Below are 21,269 nucleotides of genomic sequence, written 5' to 3' on the forward strand. Positions count from 1 at the left end.
CAACCTAAAACAATTTCTTTTATTAACTCATTAAATATTTAATTTTATAAGAGATAAGAACTATTTAGTTTATGTTAATTGCTAATAAAAATTCGTGTTTCAAAGTAAACATAACCTTATCAGATTGATATGTACCTCTTCTAGATCAATATAAGAACCAACACCTTCTGGAAACATTTCATCTGCCACGAGAGTAGGTTTCATCTTGTTGCAAATTTGAATTAAACAAACTCTCCAAATGTTTTTCCAATATTTTGTAAGATTGATGCTGTTTTTCACACACTCGCGTATCAACAACCTATAATACAACACAATGATCTGTCATCTAAACAATTCGAAAACTTTTATTAGCGCCACCTAGTGAACGTGAGTGAATTAATGTAACCGGGTATTTTAAGAGAACAGCTTTTTAAAATTTAAACTAGTTGAAAGTTATGCATTCATAATTTTTTTCTTTTTTTCGTTATCATAAAACAATTACTTTTTTAAAATCATTAAAGAAATTAAAAAAAATTTTAACGAAAGGGACATTTCTTCAACCGTATGTTCACAAAAAGGATCAAAAGGATCAAATACGATGAAATTCAACAATCTTTATCTCTTTTTTTTAAAAAACTGTAATTATTATTAATCGTAATAATATGATTATTGACAATGACGCGGCTATGTGCACATTAAAACACCTTAATCCGTATCTTACAAGACCAGCTTTTCTTTTACATTATATACAGTAGCTAAATATTGTATTATTTCACTTTGAAATATAATAAAACTATTTATATATTTATATATGCACGTATGTGTTCTGAATCGTTGTAAGTATCCGCATTTTATCTTGCATGTGGAGACGTACAACGAAAATATGAGAAATTCATCGTTATCGGGTTTTTTTTCTTTTCTATGCTTAGCGTAAGTAAGAAACGATTCGAAATTAAACGATTCCACTTGGCTCTCCTTTTCTCTGTACAACGCAATAGGCTCCGCTAAGGCTCCGCTTATCGCCGACGAGTTTTCTTTTCTCCGGCTTCCAGGGCGTACAACGTTATTCCTCCTCTCAGAATTCAGGATTCTAACTAATTTAATATTAACATCTCATTCGACCCTAGAACCAGTCGATTCGATTACTCTAAACAATTAAAATCACGATTTTTTTTTCTGATTCTTGCGATTATATATTATTTACAAATTTTTTAAGATTGAACTTTAGTCTTTCGTCGAGCTCGCATGTTCAATTGCATTAACTGTAACTTTCTACATCCTATGTAAAATCAATCATACAAATAACAAAAAAATATACATATCAAAAATTGAAAACAAAAAAGATCTCGTAGTTTTTGAGCGAAATAATCGTGTACTTCTGCTTCGTGACAGCACTGATTAATAGAACGAACTACATGATTTCTTTGTACCCCATTCGTTTGCATAAATTATAGAATATAATATTGTATTATGTGGCTTAAGTAAAGAGATTCTTGAGCTAAAGGTAAGGCAATTTCAAATGTTTTCGCAGCTGTGTGAATGATACACGTACAAGAGAGATATTCGTCGAATATACAGAGTCTAGGTATTTGTAGCATATTGCACCGTCAATTTCCATATAATTTATTTTTGTTCATAAAATACGCTAATTAGACCAAAATCTTTTTATGCATCGAATATCATAAAAAGTTGTCATTGGTTATTCGAAATCAATATCGTTACGTATGAAAGGAGAAAAAAAAAAAAAGGAAAACATTTATAAAATATTTTGCGTTTGCACGTTTTCATGGATCACAATTCCATTGTCACGAAGACGATTTCATTAAATGAAATCCTTCTTAAAATCGATAAATAGTAAGCAACAAGCTTTAAAAGTGACACGCGAGTCACGACAATTATTTGGAAACGTTCAGAGAACGTTTGGTTTTCTTTTTTTCTTCTTTTTTTTGTTAATTCTTTTACAGATGTTTTGTTTAGTCGTACAAAATCGTATCAAAAGTCGTACAAAAATCTCGTACAGGGGTACAACATCGTACAAGTACTGTATGCTAGAGCTCTTAGGTTCTTCGACATTGTTCGTCAATAATTTAAAAAAAAAAAATACTTAGTAAAGAATAATTAAAAATATTAAAAATCATCGTACTGTTAGCTCAGGGATCTCTTGTGCATTGGATACGCTACATTCTAAAAGGGACACTCTGTACGCGTAAAAAAAAAACAATGTTAAAGAACAGAAAATATTAAAAACATATGACACTACCTTTCTATGAAGAGCATTTCGCATTTCGAAAAGTAGCATACGATACTCGATTTTGATGCGATTCCGAGTTGAAGTTTGGTGAACAGTAACAAAAATTCTTGCATTTAAAAAAAAAAAGAGCAATAAGTACAGAAAAGCGGACGTAAGGAAATTTGACTGACTGGATCTAGGGTCAAAGTACACCGGTCCGCGCAGAGAAATTCCGTACCCCGGATTCCGAGCGAAGAAGTTACGTTTTCTCCACACAAGAAGGAAAATTTTTCCTCTATCACTGGCGCTATGGCGGATGTCCAACGAGGACAAACACATTTCAAACGCACAACACATTCCGAATATGGATATGGACGATTATTTTCAATTACTATTTCTCGTATAGTCCTTTTCTAACGAACGCCCATAAGTGAACGCCTTTTTATCCATCGCTAAATTACGCAGCCGTCCCGAAGACGAAAAGTTCTACGTCCCGCAATTCGATGAAGAGAAAATGGGATTGCTCGGTGTCAAAGTAAAAACGTAAAAACCAGAGGGAGCGAGAACGAATTAACTATCATATTATAAACTATTCTATCGTATAAAAAAACGTACTTCAATTCTGTATAGAACTTATTTACACTAAATAAAGAATAAATTATTAACATTGTACTCGGGTCGACAGTTCTTACGAATTTGCTTTGATAAGAAAAAAAAAAAAAATGATATCGTTACGTACGTGTACTAAGTGCGAATAGAATATTTCTAACAACGGGCACTCCGTGGCTCGTGTAACGAAGACAACTGCGTAATTGTGGACGAATTGAATTATTGCGATAGACTATACGGTTAATTGATCTAATTCATCGAAGAAGAAGCTGCTGCTGTGCAGCAGGATTGTCCTCGTATATAACTCAGTAAATTACACTTTTTTTTTTCTCTCTCGGATTTCTCCGCTTGAACATCTACTACTTCTTTTACTGGTATTTTTTTTCTGCTTTTTATATTCTATGTCTATCATAATGTCAACCAACGGCCTCGTTTAGGGGAGGAGGAAACACTCGAGCGATCCAGCGGTTGTAGGGGATACCGAACGTTTCTGCGCGGCCCAGGATTAATTTGCCTGGAAGATCGGACCGCGTGGTAAAACACAGCCATCACGTAAGCTTCGCACTGATTACAAAATCTCACACGCACCTTCTTCTCATTCATACATTCTCTCTTTCACACAGTCTCTCTCTCTCTCTTTCTCTCTCTCTCTCTCTCTCTCTCTTTCACACAGTCTCTCTCTCTCCCTCTCTCTCATACACGCTCATCTTCTCGTCGCACACATTCTTTCTCTTCGACTTAAACTAAATACAATAGTAGATTACAAGTATGTACAATTAACTAGTTCTTACTGCGAAGTTGGTGACGAGGCCGTATACGAAGTAATCTCAAGAATCTTTCTTCTCGTCTTTTTTTTTTATCGTCTCTTTATCGTTTCTCACGTTACTTTTTCACGTACACGCACAATATACACACGCATAATCACGCACCCATACATCCATACACAGTCTCCTTTTCAGAATTTGTAAACGAGGCAAAATGTTTCTTCTTTACAACATCAGCATCTCGAGTTCACAGTAGATTCCATGGAGATCTTCGCCAACGGCCTCGACTGTTCATCAATCTGCTTTCTTTTAACATTTCATTTTCTTTTTTCTTTTTTTTTTTTTTTTTCAAGGAAAAACATAGACATCTCGTCGCCGCCGCGAAATGGCACGCCCGTATTCGTCTCTCGAGTATTGTGTGTTTAAGAATAAAACCGGATTTTGTTTTGTTTTCTCGAGGAGCATAGGATCTTCTCATTTAACGTTGGAGAACGTCCGTTGAAGCGAGTCCGAAACGAGTATATCTGAGAAGTCGCGACCACCTTGTCCCTCTCTCGCCGAAATGAGCGTTTTCGTTTTGTGTTTCTGTTGCCGTGAAAAGGTGAAGTTCATAAAAGAAATTCGTTAATAATATGAACAAAGAATAATCATTGTATATACATAAAAGTAATAATAACGATAATAGTAGTAATAGTAGTAGTAATTATAGTAGTAATAAAAATAAAAAAAAAAAGATCTGTAAATATTATCAACAGCGTAGTGCAAGCAGTTCTTACGTACAACTTTGTAAAGTCTTGCACGAAATCGTAAAAATGTCGTATCAAAAGCTGTATCATATCATGGGCTTAATGGGTACAGTCGATAAAGTTCACGATACTTTTTTTTTTATACCCAAAATCAAGTTCATATTCTCGAACCTACATGGAATTATCTGGAAAACAAAAATTTTCAATTACCAATCACTTTGATTACTGCCACTAATCTACGATTGAAGTAAAAAATTAAAATTAGTGATATTTTATGAAAATTTTCGGACTGATTTAAAGAAGCATTCACCAAGAATTTTATGTATCCTACGTCGTCTAACGTATATTAATCGAAAGCCTCGGTATTTTTCCTTAATAAGCAATTGTCCTCCCACTAAGCCAACATTGATACGTTGCAACAAATATGGTAAAATTGTCTTGTAAGAATATGCAGTACCTCGATCTTCTTCGACCGTATCTTGGCGGAACGGCTTTTCACCTTATCACGGCAACGTGCTTTTCACAGCTAGCAACCGCAAGCATTGTATCGAGTCCGTTTTCTCTATCGATCGCAAAATCGTACAAGCACCGTGTGTGTTTGTGTTGTATGTGTGTGTGTGTCCTCTGCTCCGTTACTCCACGAGTATCATTAATTATCACCTAACTTGGCATCCCTGCGGTATACTTGTCGCGGCAGGACACGCGGAGGAGTCTCTTTGCACGGAACTATTGTTCTCCTCCTCCTCTTCTTCTTCCTCCTCCCTGGAGGACTCTTCTTCTTGGCCCTTGACCGGTGGATTTCTCGTCTCCTCGTTCGAGACCTCAGGACTCCGCGGTTTCTCCGTCGTTAAAACGGACTCCTCACCATGGACCGGCGGGCCCTTCAGCTCATAACCCTCTTGGCAACGTGTCAATTTTAACCTAATCGGCGTCACCTTCGCCGAACGAACGTTTCTCGGCGCGCTGCCGCCAGTGTCCGGGTCGGTAGGCTGTTTTTCTTCAATGTTCGCAGATACTGCTGGGTAGACAGGCTCATCCTTGGCCGGTTCCGGAGGTGGAGGACCTACTCTACTGTCAGTCGGATGTCGTTCCTCCTCCTCCTCCTCTTCTTCCTCATCCGTGAGCAAGATTGGTAGATCGTCAGGTGAGTCGTTACCTTTACCAAGCCTGATGATCAATTTCGGTGGAGCAGCTCCACCTTCAAGAATTCTCACCCTTGCTTCCTTTCTACTCGATTGCCGTTTCTTTCGTTTACCATTCTTATCCTTCTTACTCTTTCCACGTAATTTCTCGTCGTTATCGAAACCGGCCATAATCATACGTCTGAATTTCATACTCTCTCTCTTCAATTCCTCGATACTCGGTGTACTGCTAGGAATACTGCTCAACCGTTTCTTCGGCGGTCTGATCCTCGTTCTATCATCCTGACCGCTCTCTTGCCCACCGATTATACTATTACCAATCTTGATCTTCAGCTTAGGTGGACCACTGTTCGTGGTGGTGGTCGTGGTCGTGGTGGTAGTTGATCTACCGCCACTGCTCTGCCTTCCTCTCCTGCGATCAGCGTTTCCAACAGGAGCGCTACCACTGGAACTGGCACCGTTAGTAGCACTGCCTCGCCTCCTCTCTACGCTTCCCTCCTCCTCGTTCGCATCCAGGAATCCCGCAGGTCTCTCTTTTCTCCTCTTCTTCTCCATATTCGCGTCGACGACCGCTTTGTAATCTTCTCTGGTAGGTATGCTGGTCATCGAGGCGACCGCCTTAGGTATCGTGATCACTGTGCGATTGATCGGTGGCATGATGATCGGCGCGGACGTGGCGAGATTCCCGCAGCCTGGCTCGTCCATATTCATGTCTTGAGAACAGTATTGTCTGAGCAATTCCTTCTTACGCATTCGTCGGAGATTAGAGGTTCCTGAAGCGGCGGAAGCACTGGTAGCAGCTGGAGCAATTATTACAGGCGCCTGTTGAGCTAAAGGTGGTACCGACGAGGCAGGAACATAGTTCGCGTCAAGGAAGGGACCTTTGATCTTGACCTTCAGCTGGTTCCTCGAGTCTGTCAAAGAAACCTTGTTGGCGTCGACGAAGCCAGAGGACGAGGCGTCGATGCTCGCGTCGAAACTCGGCTTCGAACAATCTTCCTGACCTTGCTTCCCAATCAGCGCGGATCTTAACTCTTTCTCGAGATCTTCCTCGATATCCGGAAGAGCAGGATCGTTCGCCGAGACACCGGTAAACGTGCCCAGGAAATGATTCTCGTATGTCTGACCGTGTAACGTGGAAGAACTTGAGGCGTCCAGGGTGGAATTGTACGTTCTCATGTCGACAGGGCCGGGTATAAGTGGTAGGACGGTATCGAAGCTTTGTCCAGCGTTCGACTGGCTTTCCACGACAGTTGAATCATCGTGACCCGGAGAACACGAGAGTCTCCTGTCTTCCAGATACTTTCTAGTGCCTCCGGGACTGGACAGTCTCGACTGAATACTCTCCCCGGAAGCAACCACGGCTGAGTCTCTCCTCTCGACACCAGCCGCCGCAGCATCCGTCGACTTCTTCCGTTCTCTCATGGTACGCAAGTCAGCGATGTTCGCCTCGCTGGTGGAGTCTTCGTCGGAGTCGAAGTCGTATACCGTGCCGACTAGCTTATTCTGTATCGAGTCGTCGTGCTGACCAACACCCGTTCCCGAGACCAAGGATAATCCTGCATTTTGTCCGCTTCTACCTCGCCCTCTGCCCCTTCCACGACCACGTCCTCTGTGTCCAGAGTGTTGCGCCGAGTTCTTCGCTCCTCTGCCACGACCTCGTGTCCCAGACACGCTCTTCTGCGTTTCCTGCCTCGGGGACTTTCCCGGAGACTTGCCTTGCAACGACGTCACGCGAGCAGAGGTTCTAGTCGGTTTAGAAGGTGACTTCTTCCCGAAGTGCTGGCTCTTGCCATCGGCGAGGACTTCCTGAAGGCTCTCGACAACGGTTTCACTGGTATGACTCTCCGGTGCTACGGTGTTCAAGAAGTTTATAGGTATAGAAGGTGAATCGGCGACCTGAGTTTGTAGTTGCTGTTGCGTCCTTTCTATGGATTCTGCAGGTGGAGCGGCGACTTGTGGTGGCGGCGGAGGTGGTGGCGGAGGTGGAGTGACTATTTTAGTAGGCGAGACCATGGCCGCGGTGAGAGCCATGTTGTGCGAGGAAGACGTGAACGCGGCGGTACACGGCGAAGCTTGTAGATTTAACGAGTCTTCGAGTGGTTTCACGTGCGGCAATAATGATTGCGCGCCCGGAAAAGCTGCTCCAAATGCTGGTGGAAAAAGAGCCGGTCCAGGAGATGGGTAGGGTAACGGCGCCGTGCAAGATTGCGGCGGAAACAGGCTGACTGGTCCGGTGCCGTAACTTGAATCCGCGTAATACGTTGCCTCTATGGAACATGGTGGAAACGGAATGCCCGCTACGTTCTTGTATGGTGGAATGGAATGATCCTCCGCGGAGGAGGCGGATGTGATCGAAGATGATGTAGACCTTCGAGATGGTAGAACCTGACTTTCCGCCCATCTGGTGTCTTGGCGACCGTTTAATTCATTGTACGGTGAATTTTGATCGTATTCCTGTTGCCTCACGACGTCGTCCTCTTTCTCCAGTACCCTGTCCATCATCTCAGCAGCCTGATCATCCTCCGATGCCGGCAATCCGATCAAATGTCTGTTCACCATTTCCATAGGATTCTCCTCGGGTATCTGTTGATCAAGGATCGTCCTTTCGTGTGGCTCTTGCTGACTATGAAGAATCGAATGTGGCTGCTGTAAAAGATACTGTTCCTGTATACTAGGTGCGTTCAAATGAGTACGAGCAACGGATTCATTTTCTTGAATAGTTTCATTAGGGAACTGATGGTTGCCATATCGATGATTCTGTGTCTCCATCAACGCGTTCAGATGTTGCACATCGCTCGGTTCGAAGCTCGGCGGAACCCATCGTTCGTCAGTTTCTGCTCGATCGAGCTTCGATCTTTCCACCAAGCTTACTTTGTTCGCCTCGCGATCCTCCTCGTAGGCCGCGTACCTATCGTTACCGCTAGAGTAACAAGTTTTCCTCTTCTCCTCTATCGTACTCTTACAACTGCTGGGACGGGCTTCATTAGTAGCTACCTCTTCTTCGGGAATCTCGATATTATTTTTTACGTTTATAATCGGTTCTACGATAGGTTCAAGAATTTTCGTTTCTTTTTCTGGTTGTTGATTCAGCGGTTGCTGTTGCAACAATGGTTGCTGAAGTTGCGGTGGTTGTGGTTGCGATGGTGGTTGAAGTTGCTGTGATGGCTGCTGGTGCTGCTGTGATTGTTGCTGTTGCTCGAACGACGCCTTCTCCATCGATGGTTCCTCTTTTTTGATTTCACCGTCTACAGGTACTGCCTCTAATTCAAACTGACTAGAATTTGATTTCTTCGAGAGTTCCATACGCAATTTCTCGACAAGATGCAGCGTTTCTCTAGCGCTATCCTCTTTCGAGTCTTCTTTGAACCACAGCTCGTTGTTGAACGAGAAGCTTAACGGCACTCCCCGTTCTTCCGCGTCTCTTGGTATACCGAATCCGTCTTCGTTTACCATCTCCTCCGTTAGCATATCTTGATCGAAATCAAATAATTCGGATACGCTCGCATCTTTACCGTGCTGTGGCGAGAAGATTGACCGATTTGCAGATTTTCGTCGTTTCTGATGCTCCTTCTCTATATTCTCAACTCTCTCCGAAACAGACTTAATATTATCATCCTCGTTGCTCTCCTTCTGAATATTCTCCTCCACCGGAACCGTTTGTTGTTCGATAATCTGTGGCTCGATATTTTGTTGCTCAAACGTGTTCTCCAAAACCTTTCCCACAGTTCTCTCCACTTTCTTCTTTCCAGCTGTAGCCTTTTCAACTTGCGGCACCTCAGCAATATCCTTCTTTATTAGTTCTTCCTCCACTTGTTCCTCCGGTTTCGGTTTCTCGATAAGTATGTCACTTTCGTTAATGTGATTCTTGCGATCCTCGCTCTTCACAATTTCCTTCATCTGTTGACACTCCTCTATGATATCCTTCTCTTCCTTCTCTTCGTCGCACACGATATTCTCGACCTTCACCTCCGAATTTTTACTCCTAGACATCTTATCGTGATGTTCACGTTTCTCTAATAATTTATCTAATCCTCTCAACGATTTCTTCGGGCTGTCTCTCTCCGCTCTACGCTGTTTCATTTCCTCTTCCAAGGTGTTGATCGCATCCTTTCCACCGAGCTTTTTAACCTTCTTCTCGTCGTTCTTCGAAGAGATCTCCGTGCACACATTCACCTTTTCCTCGTCCACAATCTTCTGTTCTTCCTCCTTATTTTCCTCCTCCTCTCTCTTCTCTATTTCTTTAACAGGCTGTTTATCGCTTAACCGTTTCTCCGGTTTCTTGCACGTCTCTTTCTTCTCATCCTTCGCGACAGATTCGTTCGGTTTTCGCTTCCTACCTTCAGATTTGGTCTTTTTATCTTCTTTTCGAGGCAAGGACTGTTGCTTAGCAGCCTGACCCGACTTTTTGGTAGGTCTGGACCCAGAAAGACTTCTTGGCCCATCATGATCTCCAGACCCAACGAGCATATCCTCATCAGCCTCCGTTCCTGCTGTTGTTGCTGTTGCTGCTGCTGTTGCTGGTGGGGGTGGTGGTGGTTGCTTTTTATTGTCTCTTTGATCCTGCTTCTTAACACTTGCTTCCGGTTGTTGTGACTGTTGTTGTTGTTGTTCTTTGGAGGTTCTACGAGATTCCTCTCTCTCAGTAGGCGGCTGAAACTCGGGTCCCCGCCGCCCGTCGGAAGTTTTAAGCTTCTTCTCGGGCAGCTTCTTGAGTTTCCGCCCTGAGACTGGTTTCCTTTCAGCTTCTTGTCTTTCCGGTGAAGTTTTGCTAGGCTGTTGCCTTCTATTCGCCGTGATCGGAGTTGCCGTGACTGTTTTGCTCTTCGATCTATTTCCAACGTCACTCTCGGAGGAAGTGGTAGAAGAAGAACCATCCATGAACTCGTCCGAATGTTTCCTACGTTCCGGATTCTCAGAATCGCTACTGCTTTCGGAGGAACTGCTACAACTGTTGCTACTACTGCTACTATCGCTGTTACTCGAAAGCACCGACTTCCGTTCGCTTGGTTTCCTAGGTCTTCTCGAACGACTATCCTTCGTATGGATTTCTTCCTTTCTCGAGGAAGATTCTTCCTTCTTCGAAGATAAGTCTTCTTTCCTAGATGAAAGATCTTCTTTTCTAGAGGACGAGGAGGAAGAAGATGAAGACGAGGACGAAGATGAAGAGGATGAAGAAGAGGACGAAGACGACGACGACGAGGAAGATGATTCTTCTTTTCGCGAAGTGAGTTCTTCTTTCCTAGAAGAATCATCCTTCCTAAGCTCTTTCCTTTTCCCAGTTTCCAGAGATTCCTTTTTCGATCTTCCATCGAGTGCTTCTTGTTCGATTTGTTGCGTAGTTTTAGTACCCATGCCACTTTTGATATGTTCCGCGGCTTTCTTCGCAGCTTGCCTCTGCGGAACGTACGCCAAAATCTCTGTTCCATCACCGAATTCTTTGTCGAAATCGTACACATCGTTATTTTTAACTTCTTTCGACAATTTGTTCTCCCTTTGCTTCTTATTTGGGCTCTTGTCTTTTGATTGTTTCGAAGAGGAACACTTTGGAACTTCCTCGACGGGAGATTTAACCACCTCTGGCGTCGACTCAGGCACCGAATTGTCTTTTTTGCCCTGTTGCGTGCGCTGCATGATTTCCGAAGCTTTCTTCGCAGCTTGCCTTTGTGGCACGATCAGAGCAGAAGGTATGTACTCTTTCTTTTTAGCGCTAGCTTTACTTTGATTTTCTTTATTCTTCGGTCCTGTATTGTGATACGTTGATTCTGCGTGTCTGGAATCTTTGCCGAAGCTTTTCTGGGAATTTTTCGACAAATTTGCCGCGGAAAACTCTTTGACGGCTGCTTTTGTGATCAACACCGCGGAATGAGATGCGTGTTCTTGAGAATCGGAATCGGTGTCTGAGTAAATGGCCGAAGCAACAAGGTGTTTCGTCGCTCCGCCTCTTAACGTTAATAGTTCGTCACTTTCACTGCCAGAAGCGCTTCCTAATTCTTTCTCCATATGTTCGAGCGTATGCGATCTACTATTCACAAGTTTTTCATTTTCACTGTTTTCCCTAAGTGTCGAATGTAACTTATCCGTAGATTGAGCAGTCTTTTTAGTCTTTCTTCGCGATAACTTAGTTTTCGTCGAAACGTTGGTTTCCTCTTCCGTACTCGACTCACTTTCTAGCTTCAGGTTCTTCGACTTCTCCGATGTTTGCGCCTTCGTCGCGTCCGTTTCACTACTACTGACAGATGATAAATCACTGCCATAGAGGTTCTTTCTTCGGACAGAGCCATTGAAGTACAATTTTTTACTAGAGGCACCATTGAAGTCCTGTTGCTGCTGTGGCTGTTGTTGTTGCTGTTGTTGTTGTTGAGTCTTCTTCTCGTCAATAGTTGGCGAGTCTATACCAGCGATTCTGGCAACGATTGAGTCAAAGTCGTGTGTGTGATCTTCCGAATCAGGATGAGAATATAACCGGTCGTATATCGAGGGTCCATGATTGGCTTCCATTACAGCAGCGGCTGCTGCTGGTGGTAAAGGTGGACCGGACATTACTAAAGCTTGCTTGTGAAAGGTTTGTTCTCGTAATCTGAGGAAAGATCGACAGAGCTTTTCTCTTCTGCCAACCATATAGCACAGGTTTCGGACCCTTTCGAGATCTTGCCGCAGTTGTACGAACGTCCTCATCTTTTCGAGATCTGCTGCTTGCCCTTGATTTCGCGATCCACTACCCGAAAGTTCCCCGCAACGTGGTGCCAATAGTGGTTTATTATGTCCAGCCTATGAAATCGAACAGAAAAAAGTTAAATGCTATTTTCATTTTAATATGAACGAAAACAAAAACAAATTATGTGTTTATTAACTTCCACATACTTCAGTAATTGATAATGAAATGTGATGGAAGTTTTACTCGGATATAAACGAGACTTGCTTAAATAAAACTTGTTACGGTAATAATAAAAGGAATATTTTAAAATAATATTGTTAGTATAATTGATTTTTTTGTAGGTTAGATTGTAATGATCTTCATAATTTTAAATGAAAAGGTCTTAGATTAATGATAAATAAGGAAAGACAGACCATTTCTGGTTCCAATCAACATGACGAATGTTCAAACGTCACTTACTCTTCTTTTCAGTTTCCAATAGTTATAAATGTAGACAATGCCGTCAGGATCCACATCCAATTGCTGCGAAGCAATATCCTTCAAACTCACATGTTTGTCAAATTCTGCTTCGATTTCTTGTAGTCTAATAACAAAAAGACCCACGTTTTTATTATAATATACGATTTAAATACAGAAATGTTTAGTACACGACAATTAGCGAATGATCATACTTTGCAGCACGTGCTTGATTTTTCTCCTCAGAAGTCATGTCCTTCCTCTTGCGTCTTCTAGATTCCGCATCTTCGGAATCCGATCCTGCTTTATCAGCTCCACTCCCTATACTCCCTCCAGTGCCTTGAACTTTATCTTTTGTATTTGTTCTACTATGTTTCTGGCAGTAGGACTGTAAATTAAATGTTTACATTTTTATCCTAAAGAGTTTCAATAAAACAAATTTTTTTCAGCTCTGGTATCACATCTTTCAAATTGTTTTCTGTACAATTTAACAAATAAATTCTATTTCCCTTTTTCGTTTACATTCCTAAAAGATATTCCATTTATTCTACAATATTCAAAATAATTCGTTATTGATTAATACCCTTAATTTTACTCCATCGTCGGCCATTTCATCCTCAATAATTGCCTTCATCTCCAAGCCATATTTGAAGGCACACGTTACGTGATAAGCTGTCTTACACGTCTTTATACTGCACTGGATACAAGCACCGACTCTTTCTCGACACAGCACGCATATTAGAGCCCATCGACTTTGCTATAATTAAAGATTATACAAATTTACAAACTTGATTTTTCTCCAATCAATGTTGAATACAACATTAATATAAATATATTATATCTACCGGAATGCTGGATATTTTAGTAATAGGTTCCATTCTTTCAACACAGCCAATGCTGACTTCTGGGATCCATAAAGCACACGAAACATGAGCCCATTTTTGACCACTACGAGTACACTTCATAGCACCACCTTTGTTAGGACAAAGAACACAATCTGGTCGTTGACTTAGAGAACAAGTTCTGCATAGCCATGAACCATCTGGTATTGAAGTAATTCCATAACATGCTTGGTGTACACATATATTGCAGCAGTCACAAAATACCATTTCATTTCCTTCCTCAGAATCAGGCTAACAAAAAAATTTTTTCTCAAATTAATTTACAATTATTGGACATGAAAATGACTGACTATGTTTTATAGAATATAACACTTACAGATCTGCAAACGTCACAGATCACATTCTCGTCATATTCAATACCAAGCCCCTCTTCATTTTTTACAATGGTTTGTATTCTTTCCCAACAACGCACTTCTAATTCTTCTATCACACGTTCTAATTGCGATTCTGTGATGGGCAATTGACCAGCCTAAAATTGTAACGCAAAAATGTAATAAAATTTTAAATAAACATCTACCTCTATATTTCCACCATAAAAGGTAAGATTTAAAGTGATGTGTACAACTTTGTCTAAATTATTAGATAATAAATATCACAAATGAAGTTCAATTTATTATAATTATTTATATTTATAAATTGGGTGATGTTCAATTTTACATGGTAATAAAGTAAAATTAAAACATTAAACAGTACTAATTGAAGGAATAATATTGTTTCATTAATTGGGAAAATTTATTATTTTTGTGCTCTATTCAAGATTCACTTAAAGAATTTTGACATAGTGGAAACTATTAAATTCCAAATATACCTGTGCACGTTCGCCATTTAACACATCCAACCAAGCAATATCAGTATCATCAAGGTCATAAGCACAAGCTTTTTCTGCTCGTGCCGGCGTTGTGCTTAAATGATGATCTTCAGGGTTGAAATAATCGTCACGAGATATCCTTACGAATTTTTTAGGTCTACAAAAACATTATTACCAAAAACAAATTAATAAAACTACTTTATAATCATATTAAAATAGTATCTTGTATTTATTATTCTACCAGTAAATGTCAATCTTTTTCTAATAAAATATGTTCCCAATATATGACATAGATTACCTTTTATATTATTCTTGAACTATTAATATCTAATTCTCCAATTATGTAGAATCATGTAGTAATGTACAAATATTAATTATTTTTTATAATATGATAATTATCACAGCAAAGTTAGCATCAATGTAATTTTGTAAGTTATAAATGATATTATAATAAGTCTTGTTAAAAGGGAGTTAATAAAAGAATTCAGCTCAATTTTAAACTTTTTTAAGCTTCTAAACCATTCTTCTAAAACACATTGAAAAGAAACAGTACTACATCGAACTTACAGTTTAAATTCACTGTGCTGCTTAATGGGTGTTGCATGAGTGATAGTAACTGTTGGTTCTGGAAGAGAGTCTGGGTTGACAGGTACTTGAACACCTCTCTCCCATTCTTGTTTCCATTGATCAGTAATGACCCAATATTCATTGGGACTTAGTGGCTCACTGTCAGGTAATTTCATTGCGCTGATCAAATCCTTACGAAATAATTCTGCAGGGGCCTCAGCAGAGGAGCGATTATATATACTAGAGATTTTGATGTCACTAAGAGGTCTGGGGGTCCAGGATGCCCCTCCTTGACTGGACGACGCCATCGTCTCCTCCTCTTCTGAGGGCCCCATGGTAGCTGCCAGCGACGACGAACCCGTCGCTGGACCCAGCCTACATTTGCGCCTTTTGATTGCGCCTGGGCAAGACGCCAAATCATTGTCGTTTCTATTTATTCGTTTGCCTCGCTGTGCCATTCTACTATACCAAGTGAGCTAGCGGTACGTGGCACGTGCAGGTGAGCCGCGCGCACCCTAAAATATTTTGTTGTAAATTGAGTAAACAATTTAAAAAAAAATAAAAAAAAAGATTTATTTAATTACTCACTACATAGTCGTCCATGTATTTATTATCTAGAAAGCGGATTCCTCTTGGAGCTGCAACAATAAAAATTTAATATAGCTTTACCCAATTTCAAACAAAAAATAACAAAAATTTCATTTATAATTAGTTTAAATAATTAACAACTTTGTCTTGACACTATATATGATTCCCTGTGCAAAATTGATTGTTTTTTGTAAATAAAGAAGTATTTGTAGAATATTATATGATTTTAATAAAAATATTACATAAAGTAAAGCTTCCATGCTTTAATACAACAATTGGAGTACGCCGAATCAAAATGAAAACAAAACAATGTATAAAATCAACAATTTATGCACTGTATCAAATAAATTAAAATTAATGACTATTCACTAACAAATAACTGAAAAAAAAACAAATCTAATAAAAGTAATACATAAACACAGCAGTAATGTACAATAGTAACTACGTAGAAAAAAAAATATATGGAATACAACCATTCAATCATATTTCATACGATGCACACTGCAACAGAGTTTGTAAAACTAATTGGAAACATATTATTACACACAAGAAAAATATAAAATATATGTAAACAACTGGTATTACACAGAGATCACAAGCGTAAGACACAAAGCATTCCTTCGCAAACTGAACTTATAAAGGTAGCACTTGAGATAAGAACTATTCGATAACACAAATTCACAATTCTAAGAATTAGCACAGAGTAAGAACTTTATATCAGAATTATAATGACGCAAACACGTTTGAGAGCATAAAAATCGGACAAAAGGACTGATGGTATAGACCGATTGTATTGCAGGGGGTCTGCGGCCGTTGATCCTCGATGGCCGCCGCGGAGAGGTTATAAATGGGGCAGTCCAGCAGGAAGAGTTATAATTCGAACGAAATCGTTTTCCCGTAACGTTATAAGGCCCTGAGTAGTTGCAAAAACACAATGATCTTCGAGAAACTGGTCGCCGTGGCGGGTGGCATGTAAACATTGCGACGGAGTTACTCCGCGGCGACGCTCGAGCGGCGCCGAGGCTCGACCGTGAAGGATCGCCGTAAGACTTTCGATGACTCGACACGAGGAAGTCGAGACTCGCGGTCGAGAATAGACGTCTAGAAGAAGATCGGGCGGAGAGTCGAAAATGCTCACGGGTCCATTGGGCTGGTGGTGCTCCTGCTGGCCGACAACATTGACAATACAGATGGCGACAGGCTCGACTCGCACACGAATCTCGACACACACGTATACACATCTGAACGCACACGCAGCCGAATTCGAATACACATGCACACGAGTGTAAGTAAATACGCACACGCGACGTGAAAACACAGGTATGCACGAACGTGAATGTATACGCACACGATGTTGGTACGAACACGCGAGCACAAGTTCGACACGCACACGCAAACATGAACACGCACGCGCGCGCAAGAGAGAGCAAGAACGAAAGAGAGAGAAAAAGATAGAGATGGTCGGAAGGCAGTAAATGCCTTATTATTGATCTATCGACGGAGAGGGTAATTTCGCGCGCGATGATGCACGTGACAAATAATAGCCGGTACGTCTGATCGTGAAGGATCGAATTATTCTTCGATCGGTAGCTCCGAGATGGCAGTAGTCCGAGTACGCCTCTGTCACGGCAGCCTAACCAAGATGTCCTCATTAGCAATTCGAGTCGCAGCCGCGACTAGCTCGGTTTTACTCACTTCGTGGGCCGAGGGCTTCTGTCGAGCTCACTCGACGCCCTCAAATAGCCTCCGTAAGGACACCCGATGGCTTTCTTCCTCGCGCGGTGCACCGAATCGATATTATATTTACATTAATGTGGATACTGCTGTTTGGCGCCATCATGCCTAAAAAAATAACTGTCTGAGCGCGGAGTCACGTGACCTCGCTACATAGCGAGATCTCGCGATTGCTTTTATCCATAGGCCACGAGGGGTTCTGGAAACAGAGCAGAATAAGAACCTGTGGAATCTTTACCACGTGCATATTTATAATAAAGCTTTTTTCTAGTTGTCTGAAATCTACAGAAGATTAACGAAGGAAACATCATTTTTTGATATAATAGAAGTGTATTTTATAAAGATAGTAGTTTAATATTTTTTGAACACCGTATTTGTACGAATTGTTTACTTTCGTATATTTTATATTTGACCTCTCTCTTTTAGCAAACAAAATAGGATGGAAGAAACATTTAAAAAATGAAAGAAGTATGTTATTGTTTATACAATTTATTCCTAAAAAGTATTCTACGCAATAAATTACTATATTATCTAGGATTTTTGTTGGCAAACTGCGTCTTACAGTGGCGTAATCATGAAGTAACTAGTAGTACTACAAATCTCAAAAACTGTATTTGGATGCTTAACTTGCTTTCTATTGACAACTGCCAATTTTTATAATAAATTGTATAACATATGTGATCTATACACTTTTTACGTCTTTTTAAATCTGTTTTTACAAAGACAGGAATTAACTATATTAATGTATACAGTCCTTATAAAGTTTTGATAAAACTTGAGTAAAATTTTACTTATTTTTATTATTTTGTTATAAAATACAAAATGTAAGATAACAGTGACTCTTATTTTGGCGTTATTTATATATTATTAAGATACATTCATATTTCCTAGCATGCAGAATTTTGCAAAAGTTTTGAAGAACATTTTTCGATCTTTCTTGCGTTTAAATGAGCATTAACATAGAAATCTAGTAATAACAGGAGCGCCTTCCCAGGGAAAAATGCTATATTTTCATTGTTTATTTTTAAAAACATTAAAAATAACTTGCGTTCCCTAATTGTTTTACAATAACTTGAAATAAACGAATTACTGAATTGGAACGGAAATTTGTCACGATATCCAGAACTTTCTCTCGTATTTCCACTGGAAAGAATATGTTTATGTTATGGAGGTTATATTTACGTTTTATATAAATTTGATTCAAAGAATAAGCTAAAACTTCCTTTGAAACTGCTTTAACGAATACTTATAGAAAATGGAACAGGTATTTTGAAGATCATTATTTTTTCCTATCATGACTGAAAATATTACGATATAATAATTTACTACCGTTTAGGATTTAAAGACGAAAATCGATCAAGCTTGTCGAACAGCTGAGGAATTTACGAAGCTTTATTACGAAAGTTTAGATAAACGCAGATATGTGAGTAATTTAAACAATATTTGAAATTGTTAATAAAATAATATAGATACAGAAAGTAAAATATTAATCAATTTACAGAACAATAGAATAAAACGATAAAGAAAGACTTTAGTGTAACTTTCAATTTTTTTTTCAGCTCATATCCAGATTATACTTGGATACTGCAACATTAATATGGAATGGAAATGGTATAGAAGGCAAAGATAACATACAGAAGTTTTGGACAGATTTGCCACCTTCAAATCATTCTGTTTTTACTTTAGATGCTCAGCCTATAACAGGTAAACAGTTATATGCAATTAACAATATAATTGAAATACCCTGAATTTTTATAGTTTCTTGTAATGGCTCATGAATTTTTATAAATAAACAAAAGAAACATTTATTGTAAATATATCATCTTTTATAATACTTCAGCAATTGCTTTAATCTTAATTTAATGTCTATTTTGATTATATTTTGCATACAAGTTAACATTGAACATTAAATTTAAGTTTGTGTACATATATTTAAATGTATTACTAGGTCCTGAGGTGGCAGATCAACTCACATTCCTTGTAAAAGTTGGAGGACAAGTAAAATATGATGATAAAGCATTAAAACCATTTAACCAAAGCTTTCTAATTGCAGCACTGGGGGATAAATGGAAAATTGTAAGCGATTGTTTTAGAGTACAAGACGTGTTAGAAAATGTAAATTAAAATACAAAATAAGAAATGTGTTTTCAAAATGTTTAAAGAACTTTTTGATTCAATATTCCTTTTTATTTCTATCGTCGGTCTTATATCAATGTATAAAGCGATATTAAAATTTTCGTATTAGTGAATCAGTACGTTGGTCGATCATTTAGGAATAACTTTACACGAGAAAGAACTAAAAATAAATATAGATATAAATACTTAGACATAAACATTACTATGATACATATCGTATAAAACATCGATTTCATATCCTTTGACGGCTCATCAACTTAAACATCCAATGATTAATAAGGTTCTGAGAAGTTCTAGATGTATAATTTTTTGAGTGAAACATATATCAACTTATAGTTCGTAATACTCCTTAATAAGGTCTATAAATATTGCCTATAATTACTTAAATTTTGAAAAACCTCACACGTATCACCTTCTATTCATATTAATTGCATTCTATTTTCTATTAGATAATACAATTAATATTTAAAACAATAAAACATATTTTCGTAATTATATAAGACAATTATGTCTATAGTATCTGTATACAGATTAAAACAGTGTTTATAATGCATGATTCTTATAATAAAACTCGAAAATAATTTTCAAATGATAGATAATTGGGCTAAAACTCTATTAAAACATTACTGAATTCAATTACTAAATTCGAAATATAATGTTATGCGTAATTCCTTGAAAATGATTATGTATTTACAGATAATATTTTATTGAATACTTCGACTTAACAAACTAAGAATTGATTAAAATTCCAGTCAGAAACCTATACATCATGAACTTCTCAAGAAGATTCGTTCGTACGATCGCTCATGTCTTTCTTTCCCTCCCACCCTCTCTCTCCCTCTCTTTCTCGCTTTTTCTTTGAAGATAATAAGATAAGTCGATCGGTGTATCACAGGTACAAACGATGCAAAAAAACAAAAGATTGGGTGATCGGACCGAAAGGAGAGAAATTCCGGTTCGTGTAACTAGCGTTGTCGATCGATGTATTCTAGTAGCCATAATGTAGGCAGTGTTACAAGAAAAAACGGCTTGACTGACGAATCGAGTGGCATTTTCATTCTCGTTGCATATTTCTTATTTTTAAGTGATCGAATAAAAAAAATTTAGACTCCGGAGACCCTCCATGGAAGACTACTAAAATAAGTTGGAAATCATATTAAATTAATATTTTTAAATGTATTAAAAGATTTTAATAAATTAAAAACTAGGCTAAAAGCACTGTTAAAATTGTAAATGCAATTTGGATTCGATCAACATACTTATTGCAACCACTTGAGCTTTAATTAATCCATTCATTCGCAATTGATTGTGAATTAGAATGTAATTACACTATAATAAAAGATTGATAAATAGAGTGAAATAAATAGTAATACTCATTTAAAACAAGTTCTTATAAAATCGTTTGTTTTTGTTTTTCTCTAAGAGTTCTTCAAAAAGTATCCGGAGTCCTTGTTTCCTATTAGCGCTCTGTGGAAGAACGTCTACGCCGTGACGCAGACAAAACAAAACGCTTCGAAATTTGATTAATTACACCCGCTGATTTACACAAATATATACAGTAAAACCTTGATGTATTCGATTGTATTCGATCATATATAAATTTGATTTTTGATTATTGTAATACTTGATCGAACTTCCGATTATTCAAATATTAAATACTTATACTAATATAATTATCATTTGCGGTTGATAAGTATTAAATTTTTGGCTGGTAAATTGTAATATATCTAAAATACACATTATAATAATACATACTTAGTATAGTTACTGCGTCAGAAATAGTTACATTAAGTATGAAAACAAAAGCAATAGAATTTTGTATGCGTATTAAGAATGAAATACATCGATAAATATATTACTTTTAAAATACGGTACAAAAAAAATAATAAATTGAACGAATTAGAAATAAAATTAAAATTGTCATCACATAAATAAGAGAATGAGGGTTGA

The 21,269-nt window shown here is 38.6% G+C and overlaps 2 protein-coding genes across 2 annotated transcripts; one reads left to right on the top strand and one right to left on the bottom strand.

Moving 5' to 3' along the window:
* Window positions 1-4,719: 4,719 nt before the first annotated feature.
* On the bottom strand, window positions 4,720-17,215 carry LOC108570941 (PHD finger protein rhinoceros). Its single transcript, XM_017932880.1, has 10 exons — window positions 17,145-17,215; window positions 15,450-15,499; window positions 14,862-15,376; window positions 14,295-14,451; window positions 13,803-13,955; window positions 13,430-13,717; window positions 13,168-13,341; window positions 12,800-12,972; window positions 12,588-12,711; window positions 4,720-12,241 (listed from the first exon to the last, which is right to left on the bottom strand). The coding sequence occupies exons 3-10, from the start codon at window positions 15,317-15,319 to the stop codon at window positions 4,985-4,987; spliced, it is 8,784 nt and encodes a 2,927-aa protein (XP_017788369.1). The 5' UTR covers window positions 15,320-15,376; window positions 15,450-15,499; window positions 17,145-17,215; the 3' UTR covers window positions 4,720-4,984.
* A 1,033-nt stretch (window positions 17,216-18,248) lies between these two features.
* Window positions 18,249-19,307, top strand: LOC108570928 (NTF2-related export protein). The gene is made up of 4 exons (XM_017932867.1): window positions 18,249-18,447; window positions 18,520-18,606; window positions 18,743-18,887; window positions 19,132-19,307. Exons 1-4 carry the CDS (start codon window positions 18,439-18,441, stop codon window positions 19,305-19,307), a joined length of 417 nt encoding a protein of 138 aa, XP_017788356.1. The 5' UTR covers window positions 18,249-18,438.
* The last annotated feature ends 1,962 nt before the right edge of the window (window positions 19,308-21,269 follow it).

This window comes from Habropoda laboriosa, unplaced genomic scaffold (genome assembly GCF_001263275.1).
Source record: "Habropoda laboriosa isolate 0110345459 unplaced genomic scaffold, ASM126327v1 scaffold90, whole genome shotgun sequence".
Classification (NCBI taxonomy): domain Eukaryota; kingdom Metazoa; phylum Arthropoda; class Insecta; order Hymenoptera; family Apidae; genus Habropoda; species Habropoda laboriosa.

What these genes read in the sequence shown, in the direction of transcription:
- LOC108570928 (XM_017932867.1), top strand. An exon ending in GTTTAGATAAACGCAGATAT is followed by an intron (nt 18,607 to 18,742) that starts GTGAGTAATTTA and finishes TTTTTTTTTCAG; the next exon opens with CTCATATCCAGATTATACTT. An exon ending in AGATGCTCAGCCTATAACAG is followed by an intron (nt 18,888 to 19,131) that starts GTAAACAGTTAT and finishes ATGTATTACTAG; the next exon opens with GTCCTGAGGTGGCAGATCAA.
- LOC108570941 (XM_017932880.1), bottom strand. Translation starts at nt 15,319, where the DNA reads ATGGCACAGCGAGGCAAACGAATAAATAGAAACGACAATGATTTGGCG. An exon ending in TAAATGGCGAACGTGCACAG is followed by an intron (nt 13,956 to 14,294) that starts GTATATTTGGAA and finishes TTACAATTTTAG; the next exon opens with GCTGGTCAATTGCCCATCAC. An exon ending in ATTGGAAACTGAAAAGAAGA is followed by an intron (nt 12,242 to 12,587) that starts GTAAGTGACGTT and finishes TCGATTTCATAG; the next exon opens with GCTGGACATAATAAACCACT.